The 15,000-nt window shown below is 47.3% G+C and overlaps 1 protein-coding gene across 3 annotated transcripts in view; it reads left to right on the top strand.

Annotated features, from left to right (window-relative positions):
* Window positions 1-15,000, top strand: part of LOC143289858 (filamin-A-like) — a 77,579-nt gene that overhangs the window by 38,856 nt on the left and 23,723 nt on the right. For 2 of the 3 annotated variants that reach the window (XM_076599054.1, XM_076599073.1), the window contains exons 2-7: window positions 1-37; window positions 5,325-5,457; window positions 9,831-9,959; window positions 10,348-10,521; window positions 12,814-12,972; window positions 14,935-15,000. The exon at window positions 1-37 is cut by the window's left edge and continues 51 nt beyond it; the exon at window positions 14,935-15,000 is cut by the window's right edge and continues 138 nt beyond it. In XM_076599054.1, the coding sequence (XP_076455169.1) occupies window positions 26-37; window positions 5,325-5,457; window positions 9,831-9,959; window positions 10,348-10,521; window positions 12,814-12,972; window positions 14,935-15,000 (673 nt within the window). In that variant the 5' untranslated portion in view covers window positions 1-25. The remainder of the gene's footprint in view (window positions 38-5,324; window positions 5,458-9,830; window positions 9,960-10,347; window positions 10,522-12,813; window positions 12,973-14,934) is intronic. The other variant, XM_076599063.1, reaches the window with a different exon arrangement.

Here is a 15,000-nt window from a genome sequence, read left to right as displayed (position 1 = left end):
CGTGACCGTGTTTTGCACAGCCACCATGTCGTACCTGGTGAGACGGGAGCTGCCATTGGCTATTTGCGTAGTGCCACAGGCGTTGTCTAACCTCTGGTCTTCACCTTTCCTTCACCGACAGTTGGACACAAACCGCGCGTGTCACTAAACGCTGTTTGTTGGGCAGTTTGGAGAAACATGCACACGCCCTGTCTCCTGCCTTCAATGCAGGCGACACAGTACAGAACGGAAACAGTAAAAGGGTGACCGGAAGTTGGCACTCGGACTTTCTGCGTAAATGATGGTGATTGGATGAAAGGAACGTAGGGACGAGAGTGTCAGTTACATCGCTGCTGAACTGTTGGTGTGAAAAGGAAAGGTGAACGCCGCGTTGACTTGACCATCAGATCCGTCGCTTTCCAGAACATGAACTACAAGCCTGTAGGTCCCAGCGTGTTCTGGAGAACGGCATCTCCCACCCCCCCCCCTCCACGCCCCCCCCCCCCCCACCCCACTCTCCCATCCCCCCCTCGCCCCCCCGCCCCACCTCACCCCACCCTCAACCTGCTTCCCTGGATGACGACTTGCAGTCTATGGTTGTGCGCTTTTGCGTCAACTGTCAGTGTGTCGATTGATTTAAAATAAGCTTTGAAAATGAAAGCTGAAAGCGATAGGTCGCGTACTGAGCCAGTCCGCTTTGAGTGTTGTGGAAGCTGAGCTCTATGCCGATTAATCATAACACAATCATCAGGCTGAACAGTCATCTGGCGCGCATGCTCCATCAATTCACGGCTCCCATCTGTACAAAGGGCAGAGAGAGGGAAGAGAGAGGGAAGGGAGAACGGCACAAAGGACAGAGAGAGGGAAGGACGGCACAAAGGACAGAGAGAGGGAAGGGAGAGGGAAGGGAGAACGGCATAAAGGACAGAGAGAGGGAAGGGAGAGGGAGGGGAGAGGGAAGGGAGAGGGAAGGGAGAACGGCACAAAGGACAGAGAGAGGGAAGGACGGCACAAAGGACAGAGAGAGGGAAGGGAGAGGGAGGGGAGAGGGAGGGGAGAGAGAAGGTAGAACGGCACAAAGGACAGAGAGAGGGAAGCGAGATGGAAAGGAGAGAGAAGGGAGAGGGAAGGGAGAGGGGGAAAGGAGAGGGAAGGGAGAGGGAACGGCACAAAAGACAGAGAGAGGTAAGGGAGAGGGAGGGAGAGGGAAGGGAGAACGGCACAAAGGAAAGAGAGAGGGAAGGGAGAGGGAAGGGAGAGATAAGGGAGAGGGAAGGGAGAACGGCACAAAGGACAGAGAGAGAGAGAGGGAAGGGAGAGGGAAGGGAGAACGGCACAAAGGACAGAGAGAGAGAGAGGGAAGGGAGAGGGAGGGGAGAACGGCACAAAGGATAGAGAGAGAGAGAGGGAAGGGAGAGGGAGGAGAGAGGGGGGGGGAGAGAGAAGGGAGAACGGCACAAAGGACAGAGAGAGGGAAGGGAGAGGGAGGGGAGAATGGCACACGACATGTTTCTTTCAGTGTGCGTTCAGCTCATGCCCACCCACCTCTTCAGTCCTGATCAGACGGATCGTAGTTTGTGAATGTCATGGACTCTGCCTAGCTCAACGAAAAGAATGTTCCAGCCTTTTCCTGGAACAACCTGTCTCTCATGTAGCAGGGTGAACAACACGTTGAACTGAGATTTATTGCACATCTGGTAAACGCAGTATCAAAAAGAAAGCAGAATATCAAGGTGTGAGAACAGAGTGACGCCTCCAACATGGAAAAAAAAGTTTTTTTGTCAAACCGATGGAAAAAATAGCATTGGGTCGAAACATCCAGAAGAAAACCATACTACCCAAGTAGTATATTTCACTCGGAAAGGTCCAGGTTGAGGATTGAATGACAAAGGTTTGACGGGCGCAACAGCCGAGTGGTTAAAGCGTTGGACTTTCAATCTGAGGGTCCCGGGTTCGAATCTCGGTAACGGCGCCTGGTGGGTAAAGGGTGCAAATTTTTACTAGCACCCAGGTCAACATATGTGCAGACCTGCTTGTGCCTGAACCCCCTTCGTGTGTACACGCAAGCAGAAGATTAAATACACACGTTAAAGATCCTGTAATCTATGTCAGCGTTCGGTGGGTTATGGAAACAAGGACATACCCAGTATGCACACCCTCGAAAGCGGTGTATGGCTGCCTACATGGCGGGGTAAAAAAGGTCAAAAACGTAAAAGCCCACTCGTGTACATACGAGTAAACGTGGGAGTTGCAGCCCACGAACGCAGAAGAAGAAGAAGAATGACAAAAGTTTACTGTTGAGCGACGATACCATTGTTAACTGGGAAGTCTCTTTCTGTCTGCGACTGCGTTTAGTGTGTGTTTTTTGTCTGCAGAAGACTTGTCTTTCATATTCTGTCATTAGAAAATAGGAATTGCCCTTGCTTTTAACTGTGACAGTTCGAGGATACCATGGAGAAAAGTACTAGCTCGGTGTTCAGACCCGATAACCCCAACCTGCATTACCCTTGGTAGTAAGGTCCTTAAAATTATAGTCAAATGTCAGTATAATCCCAACCTGTATTACCCTTGGTAGTAAGGTACTTACAGTTATAGTCAAACGTCAGTATAACCCCTACCTTTCTTACCCTTGGTAGTAAGGTACTTATAATTATAGTCAAATGTCAGTATAACCCCAACCTGTATTATCCTTGGTAGTCAGGTACTTATACAGTCATGTATCAGTGCATCAGTGGTGGAATCCTCCAGGCTATCTCTTCAGAGTTAGGTGAAGCACCTACGGCTTGTCCCCAACCATCATAACAGTCTCTGTCCCTCTCATGCTGTTTTCCTCTGCCAGTTCCGTGAGAGAGTCCCCTGGAACCGGTGTGAGCCGTGTGGTGTCCACGTTCAAACCACCAAGCAGATGTGTGTGTATTTCCTGCTGAAGTGTATGGTGTGTCAGTGCAGGAGTGTTCAGTTTGTTCCCCCATCAAAACCATCGTCTGTTCACTGTTTTCATAATGTGGTGCAACTGTTTGTCTGTCTGTTTATATGACGTTTCTTAGTACTTTTTGTAATGTGGACTTTGATGTGGGTCATTCTAATACAGTCTTAGAAAGAAATTGGCAGCTGTATGTTGGACACAGACAAGGTAATGATATATAAATTCCAATTTGTTTGTTTTTGTTTGTTTTTTTAAAAATATTTGTTGTTACAATCTCCGTTAGTTTCAATACTTCATTGAATGCAGAACACATCATGCTTTACTGCAGTTGCTTTTGTTTCGAAAACATTGTTGCTGTGTTTGATTTTAATAGTGGATGAATTCTCGAATGTTGGTGTTTCACTAATTTGTTATTTGTGTAAATGTAGTAAGTGCAATGAGTCTATGCACATACTGTATTTTAAAAAGAACTGAAATGGATTGATTTAACTAATTAATGGCTGGTTGCTGAAAAAGTCTCATTCAAAAATCAGGAAATGACTATTTGAACAACTGACATGCATGTTAAAATGTGGTATGTTTCTAATGCGTGAAATAATTTGAATAATAGCACTGACCAGAATGAGTTTATACCGATTTTCATTCTATTTATTTCATTTTATTTTATTGCATTTGATTTTATCTTGCTCCAAAGAGACACTTAGTCCCGTTCAAAGTAATGGTCAGCAATACCGGAAGTAAATCTTTTTGATCTAAACAGCACTATAATTCATTGTTGTTATATCATTTAACATTACTTTGGAGCTCACTGACAGTGTAGTGTTTCGTGATGTGCAGTTAGTATTCTCACAGTCAGTGGTCCGTGACGCTGGCCGCTCGGACAGAACGATGTTTTGACTTTTTATTTGTTTGTATTCTTTCATGCCTTTGTCTTCTGAACTCACCTGTAAGATACACAGACACACAGACACAAACACACAGACACACGTAAATGCACACAGACACATAGACTCACATATATATATGTATGTATGTATGTATGTATGTATGTGTGTGTGTGTGTGTGTGTGTGTGTGTGTGTGTGTGTGTGTGTGTACATTTTCTTACGAATTGAATGTTTCCAGTTTGTTCTGTGTTTAACAAATGAATCTAACCGATGATTTGACCAATAGGTCGTGATAATTCATAACGTTAACTTCAGAACTGATTTGAACGATCAGTCTTGTTAACGTCAGAATTGGTTTGACCATTCAGTCTTATTCATTCGTAACGTTCCTGTCGGCGATGATTTTTTTTGACCAATCAGTGGCTTTATTTCATAACATTCTTGTCGGCTGTTACTTCAACGTTGGTCCGCAAGCACTTTCTTGTTTGGGTACTGAAGTTTTTGCCCACAGGTAGTTGCATTTAAGTCAGCATCAATCTGATATTTTTTTTGTTATTTCTATCCAAAAGAAAGCGACACTCATATGAGTATTTCTGTCATCCCTCTGTAAATGTGTTCACATCACAATGTAGACAGGGTGGCTTGCTTCAGGTCAAGGAAGTATTTCTTTATGTGGACATGACAGCTTGGGAATTAAAGGATCCACGACAAGTATCCACGTTGTTTAACAGACGGTGTTTTAATCATTATTTTGGACATGATACAAATTGTTGGGTCTGGACATACTTCGTTTAACTTGCTGGACTGGAGGCAAAAGGTTTCAATGTCACAACTGGCCCACATTATTGAATGAAATAAAGCTATTCTTCCATGAGGTAAATCCTACACTGCAAGTGTGACATCGACCATTTTGCCGTTATTGTTCAGTTCCTTGTTTCATCATCGTTTTTAGCAGTATTATTTCCAGTGCAACACATAATCCTAATTCAAATTGTTATTAGGACGTGACAATGAATAATACATCTCACTCCAGGACATTATCATTATTGTATGTTCCAGTTCTACTTGTTTGTGTGTGAACCAATAGGCGTACCCACTTATATTTCATCAACTCATCTGCGTTGACTCATGAGTAACTGAATAATTCTTCACATTTGAAACCACTTCTCATTTCAAAAGAAATAAACTGTGCTAAAATTCATTTTTGAAATAACATTAATCAGGGCGTCATCATGAATTAGCTGTGTCTAACCCAGGACATTATTGATTTAGAATCTGTTTCAGTTCACTTAGTTTCTGTGGATCCACTTATATTTTGACAGATCCGCGTAGCTGCACAATCACAGCATAAAACAATAACATAAACGATACTAGTACTGACCTCGTTTTCCCTCCAGGGCAATATTCACAACACAATGCATGATATCCTTTAACACTGAAGACTTGGTACACGCATGCTTCCTGACCATTACTGACGTCATGTCTGAGGGGCTGGAACTGCTGTGTCATGGTGCTGTGTGACGTCATTTTCAGACCATGTCTGGGAATGACGGACTGGGCCCGCGCGTGCGGGACAACAATGACGGCACGATCTGCGTGGAGTACGAGCCCAAGTGTGAGGGGCGTCACGAGGTGCTGATGACACACAACGGGACCGGGGTGCAAGGTAGGGAGGTGTTTGCTCCACACACACCTGTACATACCTGTACACACCTGTACATACATGTACACACCTGTACATACCTGTACACACCTGTACACACCTGTACATACCTGTACACACCTACACACACCTGCACAAGGTAGGGACATGTCTGCTCCATATACCTGTACACACCTATACACACCTGTACACAACTGTACAATGTAGGGACATGTCTGCTCCATATACACCTGTACACACCTATAAACACCTGTACACACCTGTACAAGGTAGGGACATGTCTGCTTTATATACACCTCTACATACCTGTACAAGGAATGGATATGTCTGCTCCATATGCACCTGTACACACCTGTACAAGGCAGGGACAGCTCTCTGCTCCACACACATCTGTACAAGGTAGGGACAGCTCTCTGCTCCACACACACCTGTACAAGGTAGGGACAGCTCTCTGCTCCACACACATCTGTACAAGGCAGGGACAGCTCTCTGCTCCACACACCTCTGCTCCAGACACACCAAACCTCCCACTCTCCTGAATAGCTTCCACCCCCTCTTCTCCTGCAAACCTGTCTTTCTCCTGAATCACTTCCACCCCCTCTTCTCCTGCAAACCTGTCTTTCTCCTGAATCACTTCCACCCCCTCTTCTCCTGCAAACCTGTCTTTCTCCTGAATCACTTCCACCCCCTCTTCTCCTGCAAACCTGTCTTTCTCCTGAATCGCTTCCACTCCCTTCCCCCTCTCCGTCCAGCTATGTGTTTTCATGTATTTGCCATGTGTGTTATCCTTCGTTCTGAATCAGATGTATACATGTCTATGAATGACTGGGATGAATTCCCTTGGATTTGTCTCTGCACAATATTCTACGCTCTATAATTACTTTTCTCATTGCTACAACAGTTACTACTACTACTACTACTACTACTACTACTACTACTACTACTACTGCTGCTATGCTCGTGCAAGCTATAGCGACAGGGACGGACATCCAGACAAGGGCAGTTTCAGACCTGTAACTGATGACAGGTTACGCTGCTCGTCAGGCATCTGCTTAGCAAATGTGGTGCAGCGTATGTAGATTTGCCCGAACGCCGTGACGCCTTGAGAGAACGAACTGAAGATAATGACAGGAGACTGCTTTGTCAGTGGGCCCTTCTGCCACAGTGGGTCTCAATTCTCTGTTCTGTGCGCATACACAGACGTATCAGATAAGCCACATGGTTCCTATCGCTTGATTCCCTGCTGTTGATATGAACTGATCTGCTCCGTATGGATTTCTGCCACATGGACGGTGGTATTTCTTCCTCCATGGGTTTGTACTGAAGACACAGAAAGGCACTGAGGAGAGAAGTGACATGCACTTCACTGTACTGAAGACACAGAAAGGCACTGCAGAGAGAAGTGACATGCACTTCACTGTGCTGCACTGTACTGAAGACACAGAAAGGCACTGCAGAGAGAAGTGACATGCACTTCACTGTACTGAAGACACAGAAAGGCACTGCAGAGAGAAGTGACATGCACTTCACTGTGCTGCACTGTACTGAAGACACAGAAAGGCACTGCAGAGAGAAGTGACATGCACTTCACTGTGCTGCACTGTACTGAAGACACAGAAAGGCACTGCAGAGAGAAGTGACATGCACTTCACTGTACTGAAGACACAGAAAGGCACTGCAGAGAGAAGTGACATGCACTTCACTGTGCTGCACTGTACTGAAGACACAGAAAGGCACTGCAGAGAGAAGTGACATGCGCTTCACTGTGCTGCACTGTACTGAAGACACAGAAAGGCACTGCACTGAGAAGTGACATGCACTTCACTGTGCTGCACTGTACACTCCTGGCAAACGGCAGTTTTTTTATATTGATGACTGCCAGTGTGGCAGACATTGACATGTACATCTGTCAGTCACTTCAATGTACATCTGTCAGCCACTTCAATGCACATGGTTACTTCAATACACATTTGTCATTCACTTCAATAAACATGGTTACTTCAACACACATCTGTCAATCACTTCGATACACATCTGGCAGTCACATCGATACACATCTGGCAGTCACTTCAATACACATCTGGCAGTCACATCTGTCAGTCACTACAACATACATCTGTCAGTCACTTCAACACACATCTGTCAGTCACTTCAACACACATCTGGCAGTAACTTCAATACACATCTGTCAGTCACTACAACACACACCTGTCAGTCATTACAACATACATCTGGCAGTCACATCTGGCAGTAACTTCAACACACATCTGTCAGTCACTTCAATACGCATCTGGCAGTCTCTTCTGGCAGTCACTTCAACACACTTCTGTCAGTCACGTCAACACACATCTGTCAGTCACTTCAACACACATCTGGCAGTCACATCTGTCAGTCACTTCAACACACATCTTGCAGTCACTTCAATACACATCTGTCAGTCACATCTGTTAGTCACTCCAATGCACATCTGTCAGTCACTCCAATACACATCTGTCAGTCACAGTCACTTCAATACACATCTGTCAGTCACTTCAATACACACTGTCTTGTGCTGCAAGGTCGGTGATGTTTCTTTCCACCTGACTTTATATTGACGCAATAATGCTGTCTCTTCCTGTGCTGAAGGTTGTTGATATTCTCTCAACGTGGTTTTATATGGAGGACAGAGAGTTGTCCTAAAGGAACACAGTCACTGACATGTGCACCAATGTGCTGGCGTCATTCAATCTAAAGGAACACACTGACATGTACACCAATGTGCTGGCGTCATTCAACCTAAAGGAACACACTGACATGTACACCAATGTGCTGACGTCATTCAAACTAAAGGAACACACTGACATGCACACAAATGTGCTGGCGTCATTCAAACTCCTAAAGGAACACACTGACATGTACAGCAATGTGCTGGCGTCATTCAAACTCCTAAAGGAACACACTGACATGTACAGCAATGTGCTGGCATCATTCAAACTAAAGGAACACACTGACATGTACAGCAATGTGCTTGCGTCATTCAAACTCCTAAAGAAACACACTGACATGTCCAATGTGCTGTGTCATTCAAACTCCTAAAGGAACACACTGACATGTACACCAATGTGCTGGCGTCATTCAAACTCCTAAAGGAACACATTGACATGTCCAATGTGCTGGTGTCATTCAAACTCCTAAAGGAACACACTGACATGTACACCAATGTGCTGGCGTCATTCAAACTCCTAAAGGAACACATTGACATGTCCAATGTGCTGGTGTCATTCAAACTCCTAAAGAAACACACTGACATGTACAGCAATGTGCTGACGTCATTCAAACCAAAGTAACACACTGACGTGTACACCAATGTGCTGGCATCATTCAAACTCCTAAAGGAACACACTGACATGCACACCAGTGTGCTGGCGTCATTCAAACTCCTAAAGGAACACACTGACATGTACACCAATGTGCTGGCGTCATTCAAACTAAAGGAACACACTGACATGCACACCAATGTTCTGGCGTCATTCAAACTTCTAAAGGAACACACTGACATGTACAGCAATGTGCTGGCGTCATTCAACCTAAAGGAACACACTGACATGAACAGCAATGTGCTGGCGTCATTCAAACTAAAGGAACACACTGACATGCACACCAATGTTCTGGCGTCATTCAAACTTCTAAAGGAACACACTGACATGTACAGCAATGTGCTGGCGTCATTCAACCTAAAGGAACACACTGACATGAACAGCAATGTGCTGGCGTCATTCAAACTAAAGGAACACACTGACATGTACACCAATGTGCTGGCGTCATTCAAACTAAAGGAACACACTGACATGTACAGCAATGTGCTGGCGTCATTCAACCTAAAGGAACACACTGACATGAACAGCAATGTGCTGGCGTCATTCAAACTAAAGGAACATACTGACATGTACACCAATGTGCTGGCGTCATTTAAATTCCTAAAGGAACACAGACATTTACACCAATGTGCTGGCGTCATTCAAACTCCTAAAGGAACACACTGACACGCACACCAATGTGCTGGCATCATTCAAACTCCTGGCAGACAGTGCAGTCTTTCTGCTGCTAACCGGCAGAGAATGCAGCAGAAAACAACAATACATTCCGGGAACAGTTGAAGACAAAGATTGCCAAGAGGACAGGATTCCTGCACCGTCAGTCAGCTCCAAGCACACACAGCACTTGATGCATGACGAGGGAGAGTGAGACCCAATCATGCGTCACTCAGTTAAAAAAAAAAACACACACTCAGAACGACAACACACCTCGATAATGTGACCATGGATTTTGAGAGAGGGGAGGGGGGTGATGATGATGATGATGATAAGGATGAGGATGAGGATGATGATGTGTTACAGGCAGCCCGTTCTCCTGTGTGGTGGACAAGATCGCCGACGGGTTCGTGACGGCCTTCGGGGTGGGGCTGGTGGGGGGAAACAGCGGGGAGGAGGAGACCTTCACTGTGGTGGCCAAGAAAGGGACCGCCAGTGAGTGTGTGTGTGTGTGTGTGTGTGTGTGTGTGTGTGTGTGCGCGCGCGCGCGTGCGTATGCGTGTGTGTGAGTGTGCATGAGTGTGTGTGCGTATGTGTGTGCGTGCGTGTGTGCGCGTGTGTGTGCGCGTGTGTGTGTGCGTGTGTGTGCGTGTGAGTGTGAGTATGCGTGTGTGTGTATGCGTGTGTGTGTGTGTATGTGTGTTGTGTTTACCGCTCTCTTTTTCTCCGTAAATGTCGAGTATTGCTCCATTGTAACAACCACCCCATGTTTCCAGTCATTCTATGTGTTCATTTTTTCTTTTCACAACCATCAGATCTATCAGCCTACCAAGTCACCAACCCCCCAACCAAACCTCTGACCCTTACAGTCTGCCTGTTGCAGAGGACATCGAGGTGAAGATCGATGGGCCAGCCAAGGTGGACTTGAAAAGGAAAGACAACCCTGACGGCTCCACCAACATCAGTTACCTGCCCATGACCCCTGGAGCCTACAACGTCAATATCAAGTACAAGGGGACTCCCATCAAGGGCTCGCCATTCGCCGCTAAAGTCTCAGGTCACTCTACTTCACTTTTTCTTTTTCACTGCCATCAAGGGCTCGTCATTCTCCACTATAGTCTCGGGTCACTCTACTTTCACTTTTACTTTCTCTTTCTCACCCCCATCAAGGACTTGCCTATTCGCCGCTAAACTCTCAGGTTACTTGTCACAACCCGTAAGGGGTTGTCCATGTACCCCCACCCTTCCCAGACTAACTAACGACCAGACACACAAACACAGAGACACAGAAAAGTTCAACTCGATTCTTTATTGACCCGTCTCTTGAGAGGGCTTGGCATCAAAAGCGAAGCTGTATCTTTCTGTCCAAACTTCATTAATTCCTGAACTCGCTCAGACTTCAGAATGTTCAAGAAACAGGAACTTGCCACACACATATCCAGGAGATGCACGTGCATAAGAACGGCGTTAAGCTGAACATACGCACGGAAAAGAGAGGGGAGTGAAGAAGAGAGGACAGTGAAGGAGAGAGAGTGGTGAAGGAGGAAGGGAGGGAGAAAAGGGGGAGAGAGAAAAAGGGGAAGGGAGGGAGAAAAGGGGAAGGGAGGGAGAAAAGGGGGAGGGAGGGAGAAAAGGGGGAGGGGGAAGGGAGGGAGAAAAGGGGGAAGGGAGAGAGAAAAGGGGGAGGGGGAAGGGAGAGAGAAAAGGGGGAAGGGAGAGAGAAAAGGGGGAAGGAGAAAAGGGGGAAGGGAAGGAGAAAAGGGGGAAGGGAAGGAGAAACTGGCACACAAACACACCCACAGAGATCACCCACTTTCTCACCCCATCAAGGGCTCACCATTCACTGCTAAAGTTTCAAGTCCCTGTACTTTCACTTTCACTTTCATTTTCTCACCCCATCAAGGGTTCGCCATTCGCCGCTAAAGTCTCAGGTAACTCTACTTTCGCTTTCACTTTCACTTTTTTCACCCCCATCAAGGGCTCGCCATTTGCCGCTAAAGTCTCAGGTTACTCTACTTTCACTTTCACTTTCTCACCACCATCAAGGGCTCGCCATTCACTGCTAAAGTCTCAGGTCACTCTACTTTCACTTTCACTTTCTCACCGCCATCAAGGGCTCGCCATTTGCCGCTAAAGTCTCAGGTCACTCTTCACTTTCAGTTTCACAAGGAGGTGTCACTGCATTCAGACAAACCCACATATGCTACACCACATCTGCTAGGCCAATGCCTGACCAACAGTACAAACCAACACGCTTAGTCAGACATTGAATGCGTGCTGTGTGCCAATCAGAGTGGATTTCGCCTATAGAATTTTGACAGAGGAGAAACCTTTTGTTGCCACAGGTTCTTTTTCAGTGCAGCAAGTGCGTGCTCCACGCGGGACCTCGGTTTATCATCTGATCCGAATGACGAGACGCTGTGATCGATTTTCCTTTTCCACTTTGGAGAAACTGAACCCACACACTCACGGACGCTGTAATGACAGACAGGCGTCTTGTTCTCAATGAAGGTGACTTTCCAAAACAAAACACTGCCAGATACATCAGAGACACTGAAAAAGTCTGTGTCCAGGTTCAAGACTGACGCGGAAACAAACGACAAGTTTCATCGATCACCTGACGTCTTACAGTCTTTGTTGACACACATCACACACACACACAGGCACGCACACACACACACACACACACACACACACACACACACACACACACACACACACATACACATACACACACACACATACACACACACACACACATCACACACACACATCACACACACACAGGTCGCACACACACACACACACACACACACACACATCACACACACACACACACACATACACAGACACACATCACACACACACACATACACACACATCACACACACACACACACACACACACACATACGCACACACTGCATCACATCTCATTTCACACTGACCCATGAATGAATAACCTAATGCCCTGTGTGTGTGTGTGTGTGTGTGTGTGTGTGTGTGTGTGTGTGTGTGTGTGTGTGTGTGTGTGTGTGTGTGTGTGCGTGCGTGTGTGTGTGTGTGTGTGTGTGTGTGTGTGCTTCCGCGTGTGTGTATGTGTGTGTGTGTGTCTATGTTTGTGTGTGTGCGTGTGTGTGTGTGTGTGTGTGTGTGTGTGTGTGTGTGTGTGATATGTGTGTCTGTGTGTGAATGTGTGTGTGTGTGTGTATGTGTGTGTGTGTGTGAATGTGTCTGTGTCTGTGTGTGTGTGTGCGCGCGCGCGCGTGTGTGTATGTGTGTGTGTTTGTGCTTCTCTGTGTGTGTGTGTGTGTGTGTGTGTGTGTGTGTGTGTGTGTGTGTGTGTGCAGGGGAGGGCCGGAAGCGGTCCCAGCTGTCCCTGGGGAACTCTGCGGAGTACTCCCTGAAGGTGATAGAGGCCGACATTGTGGACCTGGTGGGCACCATCCAGACCCCGGCAGGCAACATCGAGCCGTGCATCCTCAAAAAGATGGGCGACGGGGACATCGGTAAGGTCTGGCGGGGGATGGAGGTGTGTGGTGTGTGTATGAGGCAGCAGCGTGGATGGTGGTGAGGTGGTGGTGATGGCAGTGGTCGTGATGTGGGTGGTGGTGGTGGTGACAGGGAAGGTGGTGGTCGTTGTGGAGGTGGTGGTGATAGGGAAGGTGGTGGCGGTGGTGGTGGTGGTGGTGGTGATCGTTGTGGAGGTGGTGGCGATAAAGATAGACAGCAGCAGAGGGGTTAACGTGAACAGAGGTCATGTCAGAACAGACAGCATCAGCAGACGATGATTATAGTGACGTCAAAGTGGGGGTCACACAATTTCTAACCAAGACCTGAACTGCAATACAACAAGAACATGGTACCACCGCCGCTACCAATCATTAGTAGTAGTAGTAGTAGTTGTTGTTGTTGTTGTTGTGTGAAACCCCCGAGCCTTAAAATAGCATTTCTCATCTAACGCCAGGCCATAATTACCAGGGAGGATTCTTCACCAGCTGTTTCACCAGCAACGTCACACTGTCTGCACTTCACCTTCGCCGCTTCATTATCGTTGGCATTCCGCCCTGATCTCCCCTTGCCCCCCTTCCTCTCCCCTCCCTTCCCCTCACTCCCCCTCCCTCCTCCATCCCTTCCCCACCCTCTCTCCCTGCCTCCTTCCTCTACCCCTCCGCTTTTATCCACACCCTTCCTCCCCGTGTACCCACCCTCAGCTCTACCCCACTTTCTGACCACACCGCACCACACCGCATCACACCACACCGCACCGCACCGCACCACACCACACCACACCACACCGCATCACACCGCACCGCACCACACCAGTGGCACCACACTACACCACACCACACCGCATCACACTACACCGCACCGCACCGCACCACACTACCACTACCGACACTCACACCGCCATCACACCGCATCACACCACACCACACCACACCACACCACACCACACTACACCGCACCACACCGCACCACACCACACCGCACCACACCGCACCACACCGCACCACACCACACCACACTACACCGCACCACACCGCACCGCACCGCACCGCACCACACCGCACCACACCGCATCACACCGCACCGCACCACACCGCACCGCACCGCACCGCACCACACCGCACTATCCGCAGTCCAACCCCTTTTTCCACCAACCCTCCCAACCCCTCCGCCCCCCCACCACTCCCTTCCCCCCTCCCCCTCCTCAAAGTTTGCAGGGTGAGGTTGGCTGCCTGCCCTCCACCCCACCCTCCTACACAAACACACCAAAAAGCGCATGTCTAATTGTCTTTCTTTTACAAGACACCACGACTTGGTTGTGCGATGTTGTGTGGTATGATGTGAAAGGGGGATGTATGGTATGGTATTGTGTGGTATAATGTGGTGTGGTATGGTATGTGATGTGGTGTGGTGTCGTGTGGTACGGTGCGATATGGTGTGGTATGAAATGGTATGGTATGGTCGTGATGTGGTGTGGTACAATGTTATAATTATGGTATGGTGTGGTATGGTGTGATGTGGTATGGTACGGTGTGATATGGTGTGGTATAATGTGGTGTGGTACAGTGTGATGTGGTGTGGTATAATGTGTTATGGTGTGGTGTGGTACAGTGTGATATGCTTTGGTGTGGAAAAATGTGTTACGGTGTGGTGTGGTGTGGTATGGTATGGTATGGTGTGGTATAATGTGGTATGGTATGGTGTGATGTGGTGTGGTATGGTGTGATATGGTATGGTACGGTATGGTATGGTATGGTGTGGTATTATGTGGCATGGTGTGATATGGTATGGTATGGTATGGTATAGTGTGGTGTGATATGGTATGGAATGGTATGGTATGGTATAGTGTGGTATGGTGCCACGCTTTATAAGAATTATTATCATAAAAAAAAATATTTAAAAAAAAGAGTAGTAGTAGTCTATCATTTTTATCATCATTATTAACTTCTTCTCCCTTGCAGGCATCGCGTCGTTCAACCCTCGCACCAAGGGAGAGTACAAGGTGAGCGTGACGCGGAACGAGAAGC

This window comes from Babylonia areolata, chromosome 1 (genome assembly GCF_041734735.1).
Source record: "Babylonia areolata isolate BAREFJ2019XMU chromosome 1, ASM4173473v1, whole genome shotgun sequence".
In the NCBI taxonomy this organism is placed as follows: Eukaryota; Metazoa; Mollusca; class Gastropoda; order Neogastropoda; family Buccinidae; genus Babylonia; species Babylonia areolata.
The sequence above is the reverse complement of the archived record's forward strand: the minus strand, read 5'-3'. Positions and strand labels throughout refer to the sequence as shown.